General features: G+C 62.4%; 2 protein-coding genes across 2 annotated transcripts in view; both read left to right on the plus strand.

The window, feature by feature from the left end:
* The first annotated feature begins 6 nt into the window (after window positions 1-6).
* CR1L (complement C3b/C4b receptor 1 like) lies at window positions 7-15,873 on the plus strand. Its single transcript, XM_060178335.1, has 15 exons — window positions 7-92; window positions 2,192-2,368; window positions 3,367-3,469; window positions 4,224-4,309; window positions 4,744-4,971; window positions 6,088-6,264; window positions 6,978-7,080; window positions 7,832-7,917; window positions 8,332-8,559; window positions 9,041-9,229; window positions 10,076-10,258; window positions 12,285-12,308; window positions 12,883-12,958; window positions 13,871-13,977; window positions 15,221-15,873. Coding segments are annotated over exons 1-15 (1,827 nt in total). The 5' UTR covers window positions 7-91; the 3' UTR covers window positions 15,280-15,873.
* A 1,475-nt stretch (window positions 15,874-17,348) lies between these two features.
* LOC103120659 (membrane cofactor protein-like) overlaps window positions 17,349-21,033 on the plus strand; it is a 29,099-nt gene continuing 25,414 nt past the window's right edge. Inside the window, exon 1 of the mRNA XM_060179213.1 lies at window positions 17,349-17,445. Coding sequence (XP_060035196.1) covers window positions 17,349-17,445 — 97 coding nt within the window. The remainder of the gene's footprint in view (window positions 17,446-21,033) is intronic.

The following is a 21,033-nucleotide window of genomic DNA, read 5'->3' on the forward strand; positions in this document are numbered from 1 at the left end:
GTGCCAGCCCGGCTTTGCCATACGAGGACCCTCCAGAGTGCAGTGCGAGGCCCAGCACACGTGGAAGCCAGAGCTACCCACATGCTCCCGGAGTGAGTTCCGGGGACAGCGGAAGGGGAGGGACTCATTCTCGGGAGTAGCTAGGATGAAGGAGGGGTGTGTGGTTGTGTGTGTGTGAGTGTGAGTGTGTGTGTGAGTGTGAGAGTGTGTGTGAGTGTGTGTGTGAGTGAGTGTGAGTGTGTGTGTGTGAGTGTGTGTCAGTGTGTGTCAGTGTGAGTGTGAGAGTGTGTGAGTGTGAGAGTGTGTGTCAGTGTGTGTCAGTGTGAGTGTGAGAGTGTGTGAGTGTCAGAGTGTGTGTCAGTGTGTGTCAGTGTGAGTGTGAGAGTGTGTGAGTGTCAGAGTGTGTGTCAGTGTGTGTCAGTGTGAGTGTGAGAGTGTGTGAGTCAGTGTGGTGTGAGTGTGTGTATGTGAGTGTGTGTGAGTGTGTGTGTCAGTGTGGTGTGTGAGCATATGTGTGTGTGTGAGTGTGTGTATGTGAGTGTGTGTGTCACTGTGAGTGTGTGAGCGTATGTGTGCATGCGTGTGTGTGTGTGTATGTGAGTGGGTGTGAGTGTGTGGCTGTGTGTGTGTGTGAGTGTATGTGTCAGTGTAAGCATATGTGTCTGTGTGTGTGTATGTGAGTGGGTGTGTGTGGCTGCGTATGTGTGTGAGTGTGAGTATAAGAGTGTGTGTTTGAGTGTGAGTGAGTGTATGAGTATGTGTGTGAAAGGATAATGTGTGTCTATATGAGTGTGAATGTGTGTGTCTGAGTGTGAGTGTGTGTGTGAGAGTATCTCCGTGTGTGTTTGAGTGTCAGTGTGTGTGTCTCTGAGTCAGTGTGTGTATGTGTGTGTGGACTCAAGCCTGTGCACTCAATCGAGAAGCTAGGAAGCTCAAGACATGGACTGAGAGTCTCATGAGGCTTTCACAGACAGAAGTTCCGCCTCCCAGCACCCATGGGTTACTGTGGGCATCATCTTTGCCGAGGAGCAAGTCTCCCTCCACCAGCAAGCACCCTGATCAGGCTGGCACACACTTGACCTGGGAAAGGGCTGCACTGAGTCAGGCAGGAAGAGGGGATGGAGAGGCTGTGTGGTGCATCCTCACAGAGGAACAGAGTCAGGCAGGAAGAGGGGATGGAGAGGCTGTGTGGTGCATCCTCACAGAGGAACAAAGTGAGGCAGAAAGAGGGGACGGAGAGGCTGTGTGGTGCATCCTCACAAAGGAACAAAGTCAGGCAGGAAGAGGGGATGGAGAGGCTGTGTGGTGCATCCTCACAGAGGAACAAAGTCAGGCAGGAAGAGGGGACGGAGAGGCTGTGTGGTGCATCCTCACAGAGGAACAGGTCTTGGGTGAGGGAGAACAACAGGGCTTACCTGGAGCCTGGCAGGTTCCAGTCCACCAACCTCACAGCCACAGGGCAAAGGCCGGCTGCTTGGGGGGGTGGAGGTCTGAGGGTGGGACTTAGGCACCAAGTGTTTGGGGAGACCCCCCAGGGCCATGCCCTGTGCCACAACCCCTCAACTTGGCCTAGAAAAAGCCCAGGGAGGGTCCCTGGGAACTGAGGTGCTACAGACACCTGCCCACAGTGACATACGAGAGCTGAGGACAGACAGAAAGTCCAGAAACATTTCTGCTGCATGAAGAGAAAGAGAAAGAGAGAGAAAAGCCAGCATGTCATGTTCTGGGCTCGGAGCAGTGTGACCTGAGCACCTGGGCGGGGCGGCCTGGGGTCTGCAGGGCCTGCGGGTGGGCAGGAGAGGAGCTGGCGCTCGCCAGGGCATCAGGGACCCGAGACAACAGGAGGACAGGGACTCTGTGTGGCCCCTGCCCTTGAGGACGCAGGAGGGAGGGACACAGAGCCGGGCCTGGGCACAAGCATTCCTCACGCATGAAGCAGAGGCAGCAGGTGGGATGCCCACAGCCCTCTGCAGCACTGGCTGGCCGGGCAGTGCCGGGAGGCCTCGAGAAGGAGGCTGGCACGAGGCCTCGGCATCTCGCAGGCAGCAGCTCCGAGCCGGGCTGCAGGGTCTGCTCTGCGGTCAGCCCCTGTGCCCCGGCCACGGGGAGAGAGACGGGCGAGGTGGCCGGGTCCGCGCAGCCCTGGCTCCCCCAGGGGCCCCTCCACCTGCTCACTGGACGGCTCCCCCAGTGTGCCCGCAGCCCCCCGACATCCCGCACGGGGAGCACACGGCAGGAGGCCAGGACCAGTTCTCCCCAGGCCAGGAGGTGACCTACCGCTGCCAGCCGGGCTATGACCTCTCTGGGGCGGCCTTCCTGCACTGCACAGCCGGGGGTACCTGGAGCCCCGCTGCACCCCGCTGCACAGGTGCTGACGCTGCTGCCAGCCTGCAGCCGCTGGGGTTCAACCCTGCCTGCCAGCCTGCCCGCCGCTGGGGTCCCCACCCTGCCTGCCAGCCTGCCCTTCCCTGGGGTCCCCACCCTGCCTGCCAGCCTGCCCGCCCCTGGGGTCCCCACCCTGCCTGCCAGCCTGCCCTTCCCTGGGGTCCCCACCCTGCCTGCCAGCCTACCCTTCCCAGGGGTCCCCACCCTGCCTGCTAGCCTGCCCGGCCCAGGGGTCCCCAACCTGCCTGCCAGCCTGCCCGGCCCTGGGGTACCCAAGCTGCCTGCCAGCCTGCCCGCCCCGGGGGTATCCAACCTGCCTGCCATCCTGCCCGTCCCTGGGGGTCACCACACTGCCTGCCAGCCTGCCCGCCCCGGGGGTATCCAACCTGCCTGCCATCCTGCCCGCCCCTAGGGTCTCCACCCTGCCTGCCAGCCTGCCCGCCCCTGGGGTCCCCACGCTGCCAACCAGCCGGCCCACACCTGGGGTGCCCACCCTGCCTGCCAGCCTGCCCGTCCCTGGGGGTCCCCACCATGCCTGCCAGCCTGCCCGCCCCTGGGGTCCCCACGCTGCCTACCAGCCGGCCCGCCCCTGGGGTCCCCACCCTGCCTGCCAGCCTGCCCTCCCCTGGGGTGACCACCCTGCCTGCCAGTCTGCCTGCCCCTGGGCGTCCCCCAACCTGCCTGCCAGCCTGCCTGCCCCTGGGTGTCACCACCCTGCCTGCCAGCCTGCCGGTCCCTGGGGTCCCCAGTCAGCCTGCCAGCCCCTGGGCGTCCCCACCCTGCCTGCCAGCCTGCCCGCCCCTGGGCGTCCCCTAACCCTTCCTTGTCTGCCACTCAGGGTTCCCCACCCACCATAGCTGCCTGCCCCGCTTGTAAGTCTCTGTCCCCCTGCCATTCCTGCCTCTCTGGGTGCTCCCCTGAGCTGCAAGCCCCCCTCAGGGCCACCCCACCACACACCCCAGCCTCACCCCTGCTCTGCAGGGAGGCCATGCCCTGACTTCCCAGGCCCACTCCCCAATGGCCGCCTGCTCAGGCATCGAGGCCTCCAGCTCGGGGCCCAGGTGACCTTCTCCTGTGACGAGGGGTGAGTGTGACCTGAGGGCCACCAGAGCACCTGGGGGGTGGGGACACCAGGCCGTGGGGGGTCCAGGGACCAGAGGCCATGAGGAGACCAGACCTGGAGCCACTGTCACTGGGGGCAGGCCAGGGGCTCCCTGAGGATCAGGAGAAGAGGGGAGAAGCAAAGGACAGAGGGGAGGAGGGGGAGAAGGCAAAAGAAGGAGGGAGGGGGGAGATTAGAGAGATGGAAAGAGAAATAAGAGGAGGGAAGGGGAAGGGGAGAGGAAAAGGAGAAGGAGGAGGAGGAACAGGAAAGTCGGAGAAACAGGATGAGAGGAGGAAAGAGAGGAGGAGGAGGAGAAGGAGGAGGAGGAGGACGAGGAGGGGGGGGCATCTGAAGCATGTGGCAGAGCGTGGAGCGTGTGGGCGTGAAGCCCCGTGCCCAGGAAGGTGCCCAGCCCTCCCTCAGCAGCTCAGGGATGATCATGGCCCAGGCTGGGCCCAGGCAGGGGCAGCCAGAGTTTCTGGGGCTGAGCTGAGAGCAGGGGCTCTGGGGGCCTGGCAGCTGGGGGGCTGGGGGCCGAGGGGATGGGGGCTGGTCAGGGGGTGGGGGCCTGAGGGGATGGGGGCAGCGGCTTGGGGGCCGAGGGGCCGGGGGCTGGGGGTTTTGTGTCTGGGGACTGGGGGCAGTGGGTCAGCGAAGCTGTGAGCGGGGCTGGGATCTGGCTGAGCGGCCACAGTAATTCAGGGGCACATGGCCTCTCCTGCATGCTGCTCAGGTTCCACCTGCGGGGAAGTGCAGCCAGTCACTGTGTCCTGGTGGGAGGGAGAAGCTTCTGGAACAGCAGCCTCCCCGTGTGTGAGCGTGAGTAAGAGGACCCTGCCTGCCCCGCGGGTGCTGGGTCTGTGCCCTGTGTCCTGTGTGAGTCTGGGGGCAGTGAGGTGAGTCTGGGGGCTGTGAGGTGAGTCTGGGGCTGTGAGGTGAGTCTGGGGCTGTGAGGTGAGTCTGGGGCTGTGAGCTGAGTCTGGGGCTGTGAGGTGAGTCTGGGGGCTGTGAGGTGAGTCTGGGGCTGTGAGGTGAGTCTGGGGCGGTGAGGTGAGTCTGGGGGCTGTGAGGTGAGTCTGTGGCTGTGAGGTGAGTCTGGGGCTGTGGCAGCCCCCGAGTGTCCCTCTGATGGACCCACAGAGGCTGAAGTGAAGTGGCCTGAACGTGCCCTTGCTATGCCCCTGCCACTGCTCCTGTCATGAGCTGGCCCGATGGCCTGAGGGTGAGTGTGAGCCTTGCTGTCCCCTCCCCAGGAATCCTGTGTCCCCGTCCTCCCGACGTCCCTCACGGGAGCCACTCGGGGAAGGCCCTGCTCGACTTTGCCTATGGAACAGAAGTGGCCTACACGTGCGGCTCGCACCCGGACACGGGGGCGTCCTACCTCCTCGTGGGGGAGCCCACCCTGCGCTGCCTGGGCGACAGCCAAGGTCGTGGGGTCTGGAGTGGCCCTGGCCCCCGCTGTGACCCCCCACCTCCTGCTGGTCAGTGCGCACCTGGGCGTGGGGGTCTGGGCAGGATCCCAGGGCCTGGCCTGTGTCTGCAGGGCTCAGCGGGGCCAGGCCCTGCCCTCAGCCCACTGCCGGCTGCCCACTGGGCTTCTGCCGCCTTCCTGCTGGCGTGAGCCCGGCACGCAGAGGACACTGGGCCCAGGCTTAGGACAGCCCCGGTGCTGGACACAGGTCCTCAGAGTGGACCTCAAGAAGCGGGTTCCCTGTGTGCCCAGTGATACCCACAACCAGGAGCTAGGCCACGTCAGGCAAGGTGACAGTGGACAGTGGCCGAGACCAGGCCGAGACCAAGCCCTGGCTGAGCCACCAGAGAGGGAATGGGGGCCTCCTCCCTCAGCACCAGGTCCATGGAGCAGGACAGCTGGCCCTTTCCTGTGTGTCTGTCTGCCTCTCACTGCACCTGTGTCTCCCCGCCCCCAGCCTCCAGGAGGGACAGGGGGCTCTTCTGTCTCAGCTTCTCTGGGTGCCAGGAGCACCACACAGCGGCCTGCTGACCGAGGCTGGGCTGGTCCTGCGTCCACACTGCCCAGCAGCTCTGGGCCTCAGTGCCACTGACACCCACCTGGTCAGGCTCACTAAGCTGACCCTCTTTCCCTGTTTGGATGAGCACACTGAGGGTTGGGAGCAGCCTGGCCTGAATCCCTGAGCACCTGGGCGGGGCAGCCTGGGGTCTGCAGGGCCTGCGGGTGGGCAGGAGAGGAGCTGGCGCTCGCCAGGACATCAGGAACCCGAGACAACAGGAGGACAGGGACTCTGTGTGACCCCTGCCCTTGAGGACGCAGGAGGGAGGGACACAGAGCCGGGCCTGGGCACAAGCATTCCTCACGCATGAAGCAGAGGCAGCAGGTGGGATGCCCACAGCCCTCTGCAGCACTGGCTGGCCGGGCAGTGCCGGGAGGCCTCGAGAAGGAGGCTGGCACGAGGCCTCGGCATCTCGCAGGCAGCAGCTCCGAGCCGGGCTGCAGGGTCTGCTCTGCGGTCAGCCCCTGTGCCCCGGCCACAGGGAGAGAGACGGGCGAGGTGGCCGGGTCCGCGCAGCCCGGGCTCCCCCAGGGGCCCCTCCACCTGCTCACTGGACGGCTCCCCCAGTGTGCCCGCAGCCCCCCGACATCCCGCACGGGGAGCACACGGCAGGAGGCCAGGACCAGTTCTCCCCAGGCCAGGAGGTGACCTACCGCTGCCAGCCGGGCTATGACCTCTCTGGGGCGGCCTTCCTGCACTGCACAGCCGGGGGTACCTGGAGCCCCGCTGCACCCCGCTGCACAGGTGCTGACGCTGCTGCCAGCCTGCAGCCGCTGGGGTTCAACCCTGCCTGCCAGCCTGCCCGCCGCTGGGGTCCCCACGCTGCCTGCCTGCCGGCCCGCCCCTGGGGTCCCCACCCTGCCTGCCAGCCTGCCCGTCCCTGGGGTCTCCACCCTGCCTGCCAGCCGGCCTGCCCCTGGGGTCCCCACCCTGCCTGCCAGCCTGCCTGCCCCTGGGGTCCCCATCCTGCCTGCCAGCCTGCCTGCCCCTGGGGTCCCCACCCTGCCTGCCAGCCTGCCTGCTCCTGGGGTCCCCACCCTGCTTGCCAGCCTGCCCTTCCCTGGGGTCCCCACGCTGCCTGCCAGCCGGCCCTTCCCTGAGGTCCCCACCCTGCCTGCCAGCCTGCCCGGCCCTGGGGTCCCCACCCTGGCTGTCAGCCTGCCCGTCCCTGGGCGTCCCCACCATGCCTGCCAGCCTGCTGGTCCCTGGGGTGCCCACCCTCCCAGCCAGCCTGCCCATCCCTGGGGTGACCACCCTGCTTGCCAGCCTGCCCGCCCCTGGGCGTCCCCTAACCCTTCCTTGTCTGTCACTCAGGGTCCCCCACCCACCATAGCTGCCTGCCCCGCTTGTAAGTCTCTGTCCCCCTGCCATTCCTGCCTCTCTGGGTGCTCCCCTGAGCTGCAAGCCCCCCTCAGGGCCACCCCACCACACACCCCAGCCTCACCCCTGCTCTGCAGGGAGGCCATGCCCTGACTTCCCAGGCCCACTCCCCAATGGCCGCCTGCTCAGGCATCGAGGCCTCCAGCTCGGGGCCCAGGTGACCTTCTCCTGTGACGAGGGGTGAGTGTGACCTGAGGGCCACCAGAGCACCTGGGGGGTGGGGACACCAGGCCGTGGGGGGTCCAGGGACCAGAGGCCATGAGGAGACCAGACCTGGAGCCACTGTCACTGGGGGCAGGCCAGGGGCTACCTGAGGATCAGGAGAAGAGGGGAGAAGCAAAGGACAGAGGGGAGGAGGGGGAGAAGGCAAAAGAAGGAGGGAGGGGGGAGATTAGAGAGATGGAAAGAGAAATAAGAGGAGGGAAGGGGAAGGGGAGAGGAAAAGGAGGAGGAGGAGGAAGAAGAGGAGGAGGAACAGGAAAGTCGGAGAAACAGGATGAGAGGAGGAAAGAGAGGAGGAGGAGGAGGACGAGGAGGGGGGGGCATCTGAAGCATGTGGCAGAGCGTGGAGCGTGTGGGCGTGAAGCCCCGTGCCCAGGAAGGTGCCCAGCCCTCCCTCAGCAGCTCAGGGATGATCATGGCCCAGGCTGGGCCCAGGCAGGGGCAGCCAGAGTTTCTGGGGCTGAGCTGAGAGCAGGGGCTCTGGGGGCCTGGCAGCTGGGGGGCTGGGGGCCGAGGGGATGGGGGCTGGTCAGGGGGTGGGGGGATGAGGGGATGGGGGCAGGGGCTTGGGGGCCGAGGGGCCGGGGGCTGGGGGTTTTGTGTCTGGGGACTGGGGGCAGTGGGTCAGCGAAGCTGTGAGCGGGGCTGGGGTCTGGCTGAGCGGCCACAGTAATTCAGGGGCACATGGCCTCTCCTGCATGCTGCTCAGGTTCCACCTGCGGGGAAGTGCGGCCAGTCACTGTGTCCTGGTGGGAGGGAGAAGCTTCTGGAACAGCAGCCTCCCCGTGTGTGAGCGTGAGTAAGAGGACCCTGCCTGCCCCGCAGGTGCTGGGTCTGTGCCCTGAGTCCGGTGTGAGTCTGGGGGCGGTGAGGTGAGTCTGGGGGCTGTGAGGTGAGTCTGGGGCTGTGAGGTGAGTCTGGGGCTGTGAGGTGAGTCTGGGGCTGTGAGGTGAGTCTGGGGCTGTGAGGTGAGTCTGGGGCTGTGAGGTGAGTCTGGGGCTGTGAGGTGAGTCTGGGGGCTGTGAGGTGAGTCTGGGGCTGTGAGGTGAGTCTGGGGCTGTGGCAACCCCCGAGTGTCCCTCTGATGGACCCACAGAGGCTGAGGTGAAGTGGCCTGAACGTGCCCCTGCTATGCCCCTGCCACTGCTCCTGTCATGAGCTGGCCCGATGGCCTGAGGGTGAGTGTGAGCCTTGCTGTCTCCTCCCCAGGAATCTTGTGTCCCCGTCCTCCCGACGTCCCTCACGGGAGCCACTCGGGGGAGGCCCTGCTGGACTTTGCCTATGGAACAGAAGTGGCCTACACGTGCGGCTCGCACCCGGACACGGGGGCGCCCTACCTCCTCGTGGGGGAGCCCACCCTGCGCTGCCTGGGCGACAGCCAAGGTCGTGGGGTCTGGAGTGGCCCTGGCCCCCGCTGTGACCCCCCACCTCCTGCTGGTCAGTGCGCACCTGGGCGTGGGGGTCTGGGTGTGGCAGGGTCCCAGGGCCTGGCCTGTGTCTGCAGGGCTCAGCGGGGCCAGGCCCTGCCCTCAGCCCACTGCCGTTCAAGGGACACAACAGAATAACAAGAACCGTCTCCACCTGTGTTCACATGAATCCCGTCTGAAAGGACTTGTGAACCCTCCTCAGCTCTGTTGGTCCCAGGCAGCTGTGGCTCTCGCTTCTGTCTGTCTGCCTTGATCTGCACCTGTCTGTCTGTCACACATCCAGCCTCCCCCAAGGCCGGAGTTCAGGCCCTGTGGCTCTGTTCCCTGGTGCTGGCCGGTGCAGGCTTAAGCCTTGGGCTCCTGCAGGGCCGGCTGGGTCCCTTCCTGCGGGTCAGCCGCACCGGGTCTCTGGCCCTCACCACGGGCTGTGCCGAGCCTGCAGCTGCATCTGTGTGTCTGTCCTTTCACTGCCTGTCTCTCTGTATTGGCAGACTTGCCCTTAGTGTGCCCACCCCCTCCTGAGATGTTGAACGGCCACCGGATCGGGCAACAGGAGGGCCCCTTCCTGCCTGGGATGACGGTGCAGTACTCCTGCAGCCCCGGCTTCCGGCTGGCGGGCCACAACACCATCTTCTGCACGCACCGGGGGACCTGGAGCCAGCCCAGCCTCTCCTGCCAAGGTAGCTCTGGTCCTGCGGGTGCCCTGGGCACCTCATCCTCCCTGGAGGAAGCTAGAAGATGGGGGCAAAGGCAGGTGGGGGCTGTCCGGGACCTGTGCCAACGCTGCTTAGAGGATGCCGGTTTCAAAGGCCTTGAGCCCCCCGCACCACAGGCGTCCAGGACGCCAGGTCTGGGGTCCCCACAGGCACCTGGCCCGGAAGAGCCAGCCGCAGCCGCAGGCTGGGCGCAGAGGGTCTCCTTCCGTCTCTCTATTGAGGCTGAGCACAGACAGCTCGGCCGGGAGCCTGCTCATGGCCCCACTGCCCAGCGCTGATGATATGGACATTGCCGTCTCCTCAGGGTGTGGCTACCTCAGACTGCCAGCTGCAGACACAGTGAAGGGGCAAGGGTGAGCACCGCGCCCCACAGCCCTTCACGCTCAGCAGAGGTGAAGGTCAGAGAAGACACTGAGCCGCACACTCACTGAAGAATGACCGGCTTTGTTTTTTTTTTTTTCTTTACCAGAGCACAGATCAGCTCTGGCTTAGGGTGGTGTGGGGGGCTGAACCTGGGACTTTGGAGCCTCAGGCACGAGAGTCTCTTTGCAGAACCACCATGCTGTCAACTCCTACCTACAAGGCCCATCTTTAAAATGGCATTTCCTTCTGTTCTCCCTCTCTCCTCCTCTCTTCTCTCCCCTCCTCCTCCCTCTCCTTCTCCTGCCACTTGCTACCCCTCCCCTTCCTCCTCCTTCACCTGCCTCCTCCCCATCCCACTCTCCTTCTCCCCCCTCCTTCCTCCTCCCTCCCTCCCTCCTCCTCCTCCTCTTCTCCTTGTCCTCCTCCTCCCCTACCCCCCAATTTCAGAGGTGAACTGCAGCCTGCCACAGTTTTTGAATGGACTCCAGAAAGACTTTGAGGCTGGGAAAGTCTACCACTATGGTGACAACGTGACTCTGCACTGTGAAGAAGGGTTCTCCCGGGAGGGCAGCCCCTGGAGCCAGTGTCTGGAGGACTCGTGGACGCCTCCTCTGGCCAGCTGTGTGCCCCGTAAGTGCAGGCGTGGGGTCTCCTCCCCATGGGGTGCAGCGTGGGTGCAGACATGCACTAAAACTGGGGCGACAAGCAGGGCCCCTGCTGTGCCCCTCAAGCCCCCCCACCAGCAGCACAAGACAGCCCTGCCCTGCCCTGCCCTGCCCTGCCCTGCCCAGTGAGGGCGAGAGGCCCAAGCAGATGGCAGCGCCCGGCAGCAACTCCCTCCATGGCCATGGCCACGGCCCCTCAGTGCTACCCACCTGCCCATCTGGAGTGCGGGTGACCCTTGGCTCTGCAGGAGGCAGCCTTGGGGGGCCAGGCTGAGGGAGAAGCCCCCTGAGCTGAGCCCAGCAGGGAGCAGCCCCTCCGACCCATCTGCTTGCTGCTCCTCCTCACCCTGTGCTAGGTCTACACGGGGCACCAAGGGTTCAAGACCCAGGCTTTATTACACTTGACCCCTTGACACATCAAATTACATCCGCTTTGGGGTCAAAAGTCTCTTTGTCTAACAGACAGCCTTTAGAATGTTCCGCAGATTAGGCAAAGAGATGTCCACACAGTGGGACACCTGGTAGGTGGCTAAACTTACCAAGTATTTAGACGAAATATAAACCCACAGCGTACAAATCACTCCATGCCTGCTTAAGAACAGACTAATAGGGGCCGGGCGGTAGCACACCGGGTTAAGCGCACATGCTCAAAGCGCAAGGACCCGCACAAGATCCCGGTTTGAGCCCCCGGCTCCCCACCTGCAGGGGGGTCACTTCACAAGTGGTGAAGCAGGCCTGCAGGTGTCTTTCTCTCCTCTCTTTCTATCTCCCTTCCTCTCTCAAGTTCTCTCTGTCCTATGCAAAAACATTTTTTTGTAAATGGCCACAGGAGGGGGTCAGGCGGTGGCGCAGTGGGTTAAGCGCATGTGGCGCAAAGCGCAGGGACTGGCGTAAGGATCCCGGTTCGAGCCCCCGGCTCCCCACCTGCAGGGGAGTCGCTTCACAGGCGGTGAAGTAGGTCTGCAGGTGTCTGTCTGTCTCTCCCCATTCTCTGTCTTCCCCTCCTCTCTCCATTTCTCTCTGTCCTATCTAACAACGAATTGTGTCAACAAGGGCAATAATAATAACCACAAAGAAGCTACAACAAGGGCAACAAAAGGGGGAAAAAATGGCCTCCAGGAGCTGTGGATTCATGGTGCAGGCACCGAGCCCAGCAATAACCCTGGAGGAGGAAAAACAAAAAAATGGCCACAGGAGCAGTGGATTCATAGTGCAGGCACTGAGCCCTAGCAATAACCCTGGAGGCAAAAACAAAGGAGAAGAGTAAGAATGAGAAGGAGAAGGAGGAGGAAGAGAGAACATTTGACTTAGTTGGATGTGCTTCAAACCTAAGAAGGGAGGTAGAGGAAGGAGGGGCGGTGACAGCTGTGAGGGCTGCTGTGCAGAGCCTGTCCCCAAGCTCAGAGCAATTGAGTCACAGGCACAGCCACACACCCAGGGAATTGCAGGAAAATAATGGCCCAGGAGGGAATGTACCAGACATCCCGGGGCATTAAGATTTAGGGTGATTTTCTCTCCTCATTTTTCCCCCTTAATTGACACCAGGGCCATCAGTGGGGCTCAGTGCCTGCAGGAAGAGTCCACTGTTCCCAGTGGCCATTTTTTTCCTTTCTTATTTAATTAGACAGAGATAATTGAGGGGGAGGGGAGATAGAGAGGAAGAGAGACAGAGACACATGCAGCCCTGCTTCACCACTCGTGAAACTTCCTCCAGAAGGTGAGGGCTGGGGGCCTGAATCCAGACCTTGCACATGGTGACGTGTGAAGTCAATGCCACCAGCCCCGTGGGGGCGTTTTCTTTGTCCCATTTGATAGGTATTCTACTATGACCATAGAGCTTTGGTGAGAGGAGGAAAGGCTTGAGCACAGAAGCTGAAATGAGGTTGTGTAGGATTGGAGGGCCCCCGTCACAACATGGGCTGCCCCGCAGGAGACCGTCTTGGCGAGCGTGTCCTGCACTGACTGACCAGCTGTCCCCTCTCTCCCTGCAGGTCCTGGGGACTCTTTCCTGGTGGGTAAGTCCCACAAGCATTTGCTGAGGGAATATCTGGCGTCTCTCAGAGCCTGTCCACTCGGGATGAGGGCGCGTGGGGAGGGTCAGTGGGTCCAGGCCGTGGATGGCAGAGCAGAGCCCCTCCCCAGGGCCACACCGAGCCCCATCTGCCTGCACCACTGGTGAGGGTGGGTGGGTGGGAGGTGGAGAATGACAGAGAAGATACCAGGGAGACGCAGCCATGTGACTATTTCAGGAGTGTTATCTTGTTCCACCTTACTAGAGTTGCTGATTATTGAGTGCTTACTGACGGACACTTAAGTTACTGCTGCTCTCTGACTGCCAGATAGTTAAACCTTGTCACGGACGTACAAGTCACAGGACAAGTTGCAGTCTGTGGGGTTCTGTGCACCCGTGTCTTAGGCATCCACTGGGATCCCCTGAGAATAAGGGGAACCATGCCAGCATCTCTGGACCTTAAAAAGTGAACATTCTTCTTTGCACAATTTTCAGCCTCTGTGGGACTAGACACTGAGGGCCCTTGAAAGCCTGGGTCCTGCTCTCCATAACCCTGCTCTCCTTGCCTCCCTGCCTAGGCATGACCGCGGGGGTGGCCCTCTTCCTCCTACCCGTCATCATCGCCTGTGGGGTGATGGCACGGTGCAGGAAAAGGTAAGAGCTGCCAAGTTCTCCCAGGTGATTGTACAGCTGTCCCTGCAGAGCCGCTGCTGCGTAAGCAGATGCTCATGAAGACGGCCTGCCGGGACAGTGGAGGGAACAGCTCACAGCCAGGGAGCTGCCCAAGGTGCTGAGGACACAGCCAGAGGGACTGGGCGGTCGGTCGCAGGAGAGCACCTGGGCAAAGGGTGCCCGCCCCTGTGGAGGTGAGGCAGAAGGCGGCCACCTTGCTGAGCCATTCTGGCGGGATCTCCTGCTGACCCTAAATGGGACCCTTATGGTCCTGGCGGGATCTCGTGATGACCCTAACTGGCACCCTCTATGGTCCTGGCGGGATCTCGTGATGACCCTAACTGGGACCCTCTACGGTCCTGGCGGGATTTCGTGATGACCCTAACTGGCACCCTCTACGGTCCTGGCGGGATCTATCGATGACCCTAACTGGGACCCTCTATGGTCCTGGCGGGATCTCTCGATGACCCTAACTGGGACCCTCTATGGTCCTGGCGGGATCTCTTGATGACCCTAACTGGCACCCTCTACAGTCCTGGTGGAGTCTCAGTTCAGCTGGGCGGACTTGGGGCATCCAGACACACATCTCAGGGAGCCCTGTGCGTGGCTGCAGAGGTGGTGGTACTAGCTTGGAGCGATTTGCTAGTCAATCTCTCTGAGATATTGAAAGGTCTTCAGCTATGGGTAGTGTAGGTCATTTGAAGGGTGGTAAGGGTTTCCTGTTCCCAGTTTTATTTCTGCTGTGGGTTTAGACTCTGGCTGTGTCTATTCTGGATGTCTTGCCATGACTGCAGAATCTTCAGGAACTTTATGCCCTAAGTTTCAAAGTGAAAGCTGCTTCCCAAACCAACGGGAAGTAATTTTTTTTTTATATTTTTCTTGCCGTCACAATAGCAGCAACGAGTATGGAAAATGTAGGGACGTGACCATTCACCTACACCCCCAAGAAGACAGTGAACGTGTCCAGCCTCAGACTGAGCACACAGCCCAGGAAAACAGAGGTACACACACAGACCCAAGCCTCTTCAACTGCTCAGATAGCAAAACAGCAGCCATGACAATGATAGCGCCACATTAACGGGTGGCTGAAACCAAAGAAAGAGAAAGGCCTTTGAATTTGTTCTGGGTCTTTCTTGTGTCTGTGGCTCCATGTGGTGACTGTGCTGTCCAAAGGCAATGTGTCTACACAGTCTGCCTACAGCTTCTAATAGTTCTGCCATAAACTTTCAAGAAGCATAACCTTGTTTGAGGCTCTGGGTTGAGTGTCTCTCGGCTTCCCTCAACCGTGCAGCACCTTGGGAGACGGCTCCAGCTCTCTGCCCTTGCTGGCAGCCGTCGGCAAACACTCGGCTCACCTGCCTCCTGCACTTGCTCTCTTGGCATCTGCGTTGCTTGCATACCTGTCCTTTCCTCCCGTCTGCTCAGTGTGGCCATCTGCACACTGAGTGCACTAGGTGCTTGTTTCAAGGTGATTCACAGTTGTCTCGGTGACCACAAGGTCTAAGTCGAGGAAGCAGCAGAAGACGGAGAGATCATGTGATCCTGACAGATCATGGAGAGATGTCCCACAGTGGACCCAGCCCCATGCCTACAGGACGTGTCCACAGATGCCCATCTCAGTGGCACTGGCCAGCTGAGACTTCACCCCCTCCCCCCATGAAGCCTTTCCAAACAACCCCAGTGCAAAGATGTCAGTCCGTGGAGTTTCTGCTTGTTATATCTGAAGTGGTTTTAAGGTTGCATGTAACCCTTACTGAACATAGCAAGAGCTGAGAGATATGAAGAATAGAGAGTTCCAGGGAAGAGCCCTCTGCTCACTAGTTGGTACTCACAAGCATCTGTGCCTATTTTTATCTTCAGAGTCAAAACTTGGTATTTATGTAGATTGTGTAATACTGAATTCAGGGAAGGGGGTCTTCTTTTTCATTTTCTTCTTTTTTCCCTTTTTTTTCTTCTTTCTTTGCGCAAGGCAAACATTCCCCCCAGTCACCGCTGTGTCTCTGCACAGCCTGCAGCATCTGACGTGGCCGCATGCCCTGTCCCAGCTACACTGCTGCCCTTGCCGACCCGCTGCTCTGCCCACTCAGTGCCTGGGGACGCGCTGTGCTTGCGTCTTCTCTCCCGTCTGAATGGACTCTCGAGTGTACAGTGTCCCCGAATGACCGAGTACCCGCTTGGTCCTAGCTGAGGAGGAACGCGTCCGAGCCCTGCAGCCCTGCTCACTGGAGCTCTCGTTTCCAGCAGGTGTGTGTGGGATGGCGGCAGCCATGCAGGCTGACTCTCCCCAGCTGAGTCCTGACTGACCCGCTCTCACTGGCCCAGCTGGCTCTCCTGGTGAAGGACCGACCGGCCTCCCTCCCTGCACCTCCTGCCTCCACCTCCTCCTCGTTCTAGAGCAGCCCCCCAGCACCAGCAGCAGCACCAGCAGCACCAGCAGCAGCAGCAGCAGCAGCACCAGCAGTAGCAGCACCAGCAGCAGCACCAGCACCAGCAGCAGCAGCAGCACCAGCAGCAGCAGCAGCACCAGCAGCACCAGCAGCAGCAGCACCAGCAGCAGCAGCAGCAGCACCAGCAGCACCAGCAGCAGCAGCAGCACCAGCACCAGCACCAGCAGCAGCAGCAGCACCAGCAGCAGCACCAGCACCAGCACCAGCACCAGCAGCTGGCTCCCTCTGGCGACCTTGCTCAAGTCCTGCAGCTCTGCTGATTCCTGACAGGAATCTTCCTCTGCAGGAAGATGGGCACGGGGCAGAAAGGGAGTCCCCACCCCTTCGCTGTCTCTAGGATCTCTGCTGACAGTGTCTAATTCTCCTTGTTTCCAAATGTTTTAAGGCAAGTGGGTTAATGAAGGAAGGTCTGAGTAAGGAGCCACATAAAATCATACTATGCAGAGACAATGTTTTTAAATTCCAGCTCATTTTCTGCTTGTCTCCTTGTTTCTTTTACACACATATTCCTTTTCTTCTAAAATAGATTCTGTTTCATAGAAGAACCCGGTCTATGTAGACATGATAACAAACTGGGCTCTATTATTTTTCACCTTCTCTAGAAAAATATATTTCTATGTTTTAGAAAGGCACTCACTAGTACATGCTTGCTCAAAAAAAAGTATCTAGAAAAATGTTTTGGATATTCTTAAGCTCTTTCAAAAGTACCCGAGTCCAGCTGTACTGTCATGTATTTTTTAAATATTAAAATTTGCATAAAATAACTTTGATACAACAATATTTTACTGTCATGTGGATTCAGAACACACTAAACAATCTACCTCTGACTGTCACCTAAGAACCTAGTGCACAGTTTCTGCCCCAGCAACAGGGGCCAGACCTCGAGGGGCCTGGGCAGACAAGCAGTGGCACCGATAGCAGGAAGGACAGAGCCGGGATGCAGGAAGGACCTTGGCCCTTCTCCTGGGGCTCCTCCACGCCTTCAGGAAGTGTGCTGTCCCAGCGATAGTCACCTACTCTATCACCCCAGGTGTTCTGGGTCAAGTGGTCTCCTGGGTCCTTGACCCCAGGTGTCATGGCCCCAGTGGGCTCCCGGGTCCTTCACCCCAGGTGTCATGGCCCCAGTGGGCTCCCGGGTCCTTCACCCCAGGTGTCATGGCCCCAGTGGGCTCCCGGGTCCTTCACCCCAGGTGTCATGGCCCCAGTGGGCTCCCGGGTCCTTCACCCCAGGTGTCATGGCCCCAGTGGGCTCCCGGGTCCTTCACCCCAGGTGTCATGGCCCCAGTGGGCTCCCGGGTCCTTCACCCCAGGTGTCATGGCCCCAGTGGGCTCCCGGGTCCTTCACCCCAGGTGTCATGGCCCCAGTGGGCTCCCGGGTCCTTCACCCCAGGTGTCATGGCCCCAGTGGGCTCCCGGGTCCTTCACCCCAGGTGTCATGGCCCCAGTGGGCTCCCGGGTCCTTCACCCCAGGTGTCATGGCCCCAGTGGGCTCCCGGGTCCTTCACCCCAGGTGTCATGGCCCCAGTGGGCTCCCGGGTCCTTCACCCCAGGTGTCATGGCCCCAGTGGGCTCCCGGGTCCTTCACCCCAGGTGTCCTGGCCCCAGTGGGCTCCCGCCTCCCCCTCCAGGTGACGTGGGCACACCCACACCCTCCCTTCTGCTCCTTTCGGGCGCCAGAGCGCCAGCTGCCCAGGGCCTGCGGTTCCGGGTCCCCAAGTCCCTGAGGCTTCCATGTTCCCACCGCGCCCACTTGGCGGGGCGTGGCCGAGAGCACTCACAGCGAAGGGCGGGGCCGAGCTTGTGACGCAGCCCAAAGGTGTGCCTCCATTGGCTGTCGTGGGACGGACCCGCCCCTGGCCCCGCCCAGACCAGGAGTGAGCATGCGCACTGCGGGTCTCCTGCCACATGCTTGCAGTGGTCCAGCCATGCCGGCGCTCTGCCGCCCCCTGAGCCCCACTGCTGCGGGGCCCCTGGTCCTGGCTGTGCCTGTGGTCCTGTCGCTGCTGCTGCCCAGGCCCGCGGGTAAGGGCAGGGGTCCGAGGGTGGCTGCGGAGTAACTACTTAAGAAGGTGTGGGCCCAGGGCCCCAGCTGGCTATCCGGATGTCAAGGGTCAGCAAGTCCTGGTCTCCAGCCTCAGGAGGCACACGGTGTCCGGCGCCCAACCTGCACCAGCCGTGCCGTGTGGGGTGGGGTCAGGGGTCAGGCAGACCTCCAGAGGGGGAGGCGGAGGACCCCAGGTCACTGGGTGAAGCATGGGTGCTGACACCTTCAGTGTGGGGTCAGGAGGCCAGGAAACTCTAGAGGCAGGGAGGTGGAGAGTCCAGCCCTAGTCCCCGGGCGCCATGACACCTTCCCGACACTCAGGACAGGGCCCCGGGCGCCATGACACCCTCCCCACACTCAGCCCAGGGCCCCGGGCGCCATGACACCCTCCCCACACTCAGCCCAGGGCCCCGGGCGCCATGACACCTTCCCGACACTCAGGACAGGGCCCCGGGCGCCATGACACCCTCCCCACACTCAGCCCAGGGCCCCGGGCGCCATGACACCCTCCCCACACTCAGCCCAGGGCCCCGGGCGCCATGACACCCTCCCCACACTCAGCCCAGAGCCCCGGGCACCATGACACCCTCCCCACACTCAGCCCAGGGCCCCGGGCACCATGACACCCTCCCCACACTCAGCCCAGGGCCCCGGGCGCCATGACACCCTCCCCACACTCAGCACAGAGCCCCGGGCACCATGACACCCTCCCCACACTCAGCCCAGGGCCCCGGGCACCATGACACCCTCCCCACACTCAGCCCAGGGCCCCAGGCGCCATGACACCCTCCCCACACTCAGCCCAGGGCCCCGGGCACCATGACACCCTCCCCACACTCAGCACAGGGCCCCGGGCACCATGACACCCTCCCCACACTCAGCACAGGGCCCCGGGCGCCATGACACCCTCCCCACACTCAGCCCAGGGCCCCGGGCACCATGACACCCTCCCCACACTCAGCCCAGGGCCCCGGGCGCCATGACACCCTCCCCACACTCAGGCCAGGGCCCCGGGCGCCATGACACCCTCCCCACACTCAGCCCAGAGCCCCGGGCACCATGACACCCTCCCCACACTCAGCCCAGGGCCCCGGGCGCCATGACACCCTCCCCACACTCAGCCCAGGGCCCCGGGCACCATGACACCCTCCCCACACTCAGCCCAGGGCCCCGGGCGCCATGACACCCTCCCCACACTCAGCACAGAGCCCCGGGCACCATGACACCCTCCCCACACTCAGCCCAGGGCCCCGGGCACCATGACACCCTCCCCACACTCAGCCCAGGGCCCCAGGCGCCATGACACCCTCCCCACACTCAGCCCAGGGCCCCGGGCACCATGACACCCTCCCCACACTCAGCACAGGGCCCCGGGCGCCATGACACCCTCCCCATACTCAGCCCAGGGCCCCGGGCGCCATGACACCCTCCCCACACTCAGCCCAGGGCCCCGGGCACCATGACACCCTCCCCACACTCAGCCCAGGGCCCCGGACACCATGACACCCTCCCCACACTCAGCCCAGGGCCCCGGACACCATGACACCCTCCCCACACTCAGCCCAGGGCCCCGGGCGCCATGACACCCTCCCCACACTTAGCCCAGAGCCCAGGGCACCATGACACCCTCCCAGCACTCAGCCCAGGGCCCCGGGCACCATGACACCCTCCCCACACTCAGCCCAGAGCCCAGGGCACTATGACACCCTCCCAGCACTCAGCCCAGGGCCCCGGGCACTATGACACCCTCCCCACACGCATCCTGCCCAGGGCCCTGGGCGCCATGACACCCTCCCCACACTCAGCCCAGGGTCCCGGGAGCCATGACACCCTCCCCACACGCATCCTGCCCTGAGCTCAGTGCCCGGCGGGAATCCCCTCTGACCCCTGGACAGGTCACCGGCTGCAGAGCCAGGAGGGGCCACGCTCTGCATATGGGGGACCCGGGCAGGGCTAGTTGGGCTCGGCTGGCTTCAGGCTGCTCCTGGGGGCACCTGAGCCCTGGCCCCACCCCCGGGTGCCCCCGCTGCCCGTCTCTCCCTCCCTGCCTCCGCCTTCAGGCCCGTCCTGGTTGGAGCTGGAACAGGGGTCTCCAGAGTGGCCAGCCCGCTGACTGACCTGGGTCGTGGGGCTCCGGGCCCCTGCGGGTGCTGTGTCTGTCTCCTGAGGGTGAGCGAGAGACTGGGCAGACTCAGGGCCTTGGGTTAATGTGGACGACCTTCTGCTCTGACCAGTGGGCCACGCTGCCGGGTCAGGCCGGAGGGTGCTCTGGCTCAAGGCCCGGAAGTAGCTGTGGCTTCCGGCTCGAGACCCTCGTCTTCCTGACTCCGAGCCCATGATGCGGCGGGTACCCAGCACCCAGCACCCGAAGGCTCTCCGGCAGGGGTGCGAGTGAGCACTGGCCTCCGTGTACCAGGAGCTTCTCGCTCGCCCACGGCACACAGGCCCATCCCAGAAAGACGTCTGCTTCTGTTTGCTGCCTTTGTCCTGCTTTGTGCTGTGACGAGGGACACAGATGTCGGGGTCAGCGTCTCACGGGTGACGAGATGCTGGAGCAGCTGTCTGAGGACAGGCCATAGGAGACGTGGGGGGCGGGGGGCAGCCTGGGGGCCGGGGACTCACTGGGCAGGTGTCTGAGGACAGGACGTAGGTGACGTGGGGGGCGGGGGGCAGCCTGGGGGCCGGGGACTCACTGGGCAGGAGAGGCTGGCGCCAGGTCCCCAGCTCAGCAGGCCGGTGTCTCAGATGGGACTCAGACCCAGGAGGGACAGAGCTGGGACGCCTCGGGTTCACCCCACACACACAGATCCTACCCCCAGGCGGAGCCGCTGTCTCTGCTCAGGAGACTGACGGACAGACCTGGTCAGGAGTGGGGGCCTGGGGAACTGGCTCCTGGTGGGGAGAGGACTCCTCCCCCAGGTCCCAGAGGAGATGGCCAGCAGGGAGGCCCTGGGCTCACTGGGGGGCAGGCCTGTGGGCAGCCTCGGTGCCTGTGCTCCACTGAGACTAGAGGGTCTAGTGACACTTTTTTTTTTTTAATTAAAGTCCACTTTGGACTTTTTTAAAAAGATTTTATTTATTTATTTATTCCTTTTTGTTGCCCTTGTTGTTTTTTATTGTTGTCGTTGTTGGATAGGACAGAGAGAAATGGAGGGAGGAGGGGAAGACAGAGAGGAGGAGAGAAAGACAGACACCTGCAGACCTGCTTCACCGCCTGTGAATCGACTCCCCCGCAGGTGGGGAGCTGGGGGCTCGAACCGGGATCCTTATGCCAGTCCTTGCGCTTTGCGCCACGTGCGCTTAACCCGCTGCGCTACCGCCCAACTCCCCTAGTGACACTTTTTTAAAAAATATATATTTTATTTATTTGTTTCACACGAGAGAGGTGCGGAGCCAGACACCAGCCTGGTTCAAGCAGGAGAGTGAACCATAATCCTGAGGCTCCCGAGAACCAGGTGAGGGCTTCCCGGCTGCTGAACGACACTGACACCGGCCTCCCGTGAGGCTGCTCTGGTGCTCGGTGTGACCCTGACGTGGCATCTCTGCACTCAGAACAACCCCGGCTC

This window comes from Erinaceus europaeus, chromosome 19, assembly GCF_950295315.1.
Source record: "Erinaceus europaeus chromosome 19, mEriEur2.1, whole genome shotgun sequence".
In the NCBI taxonomy this organism is placed as follows: Eukaryota; Metazoa; Chordata; class Mammalia; order Eulipotyphla; family Erinaceidae; genus Erinaceus; species Erinaceus europaeus.

What these genes read in the sequence shown, in the direction of transcription:
- CR1L (XM_060178335.1), top strand. An exon ending in ACCTTCTCCTGTGACGAGGG is followed by an intron (nt 7,081 to 7,831) that starts GTGAGTGTGACC and finishes CATGCTGCTCAG; the next exon opens with GTTCCACCTGCGGGGAAGTG. An exon ending in CACAGCCCAGGAAAACAGAG is followed by an intron (nt 13,978 to 15,220) that starts GTACACACACAG and finishes CGTTTCCAGCAG; the next exon opens with GTGTGTGTGGGATGGCGGCA.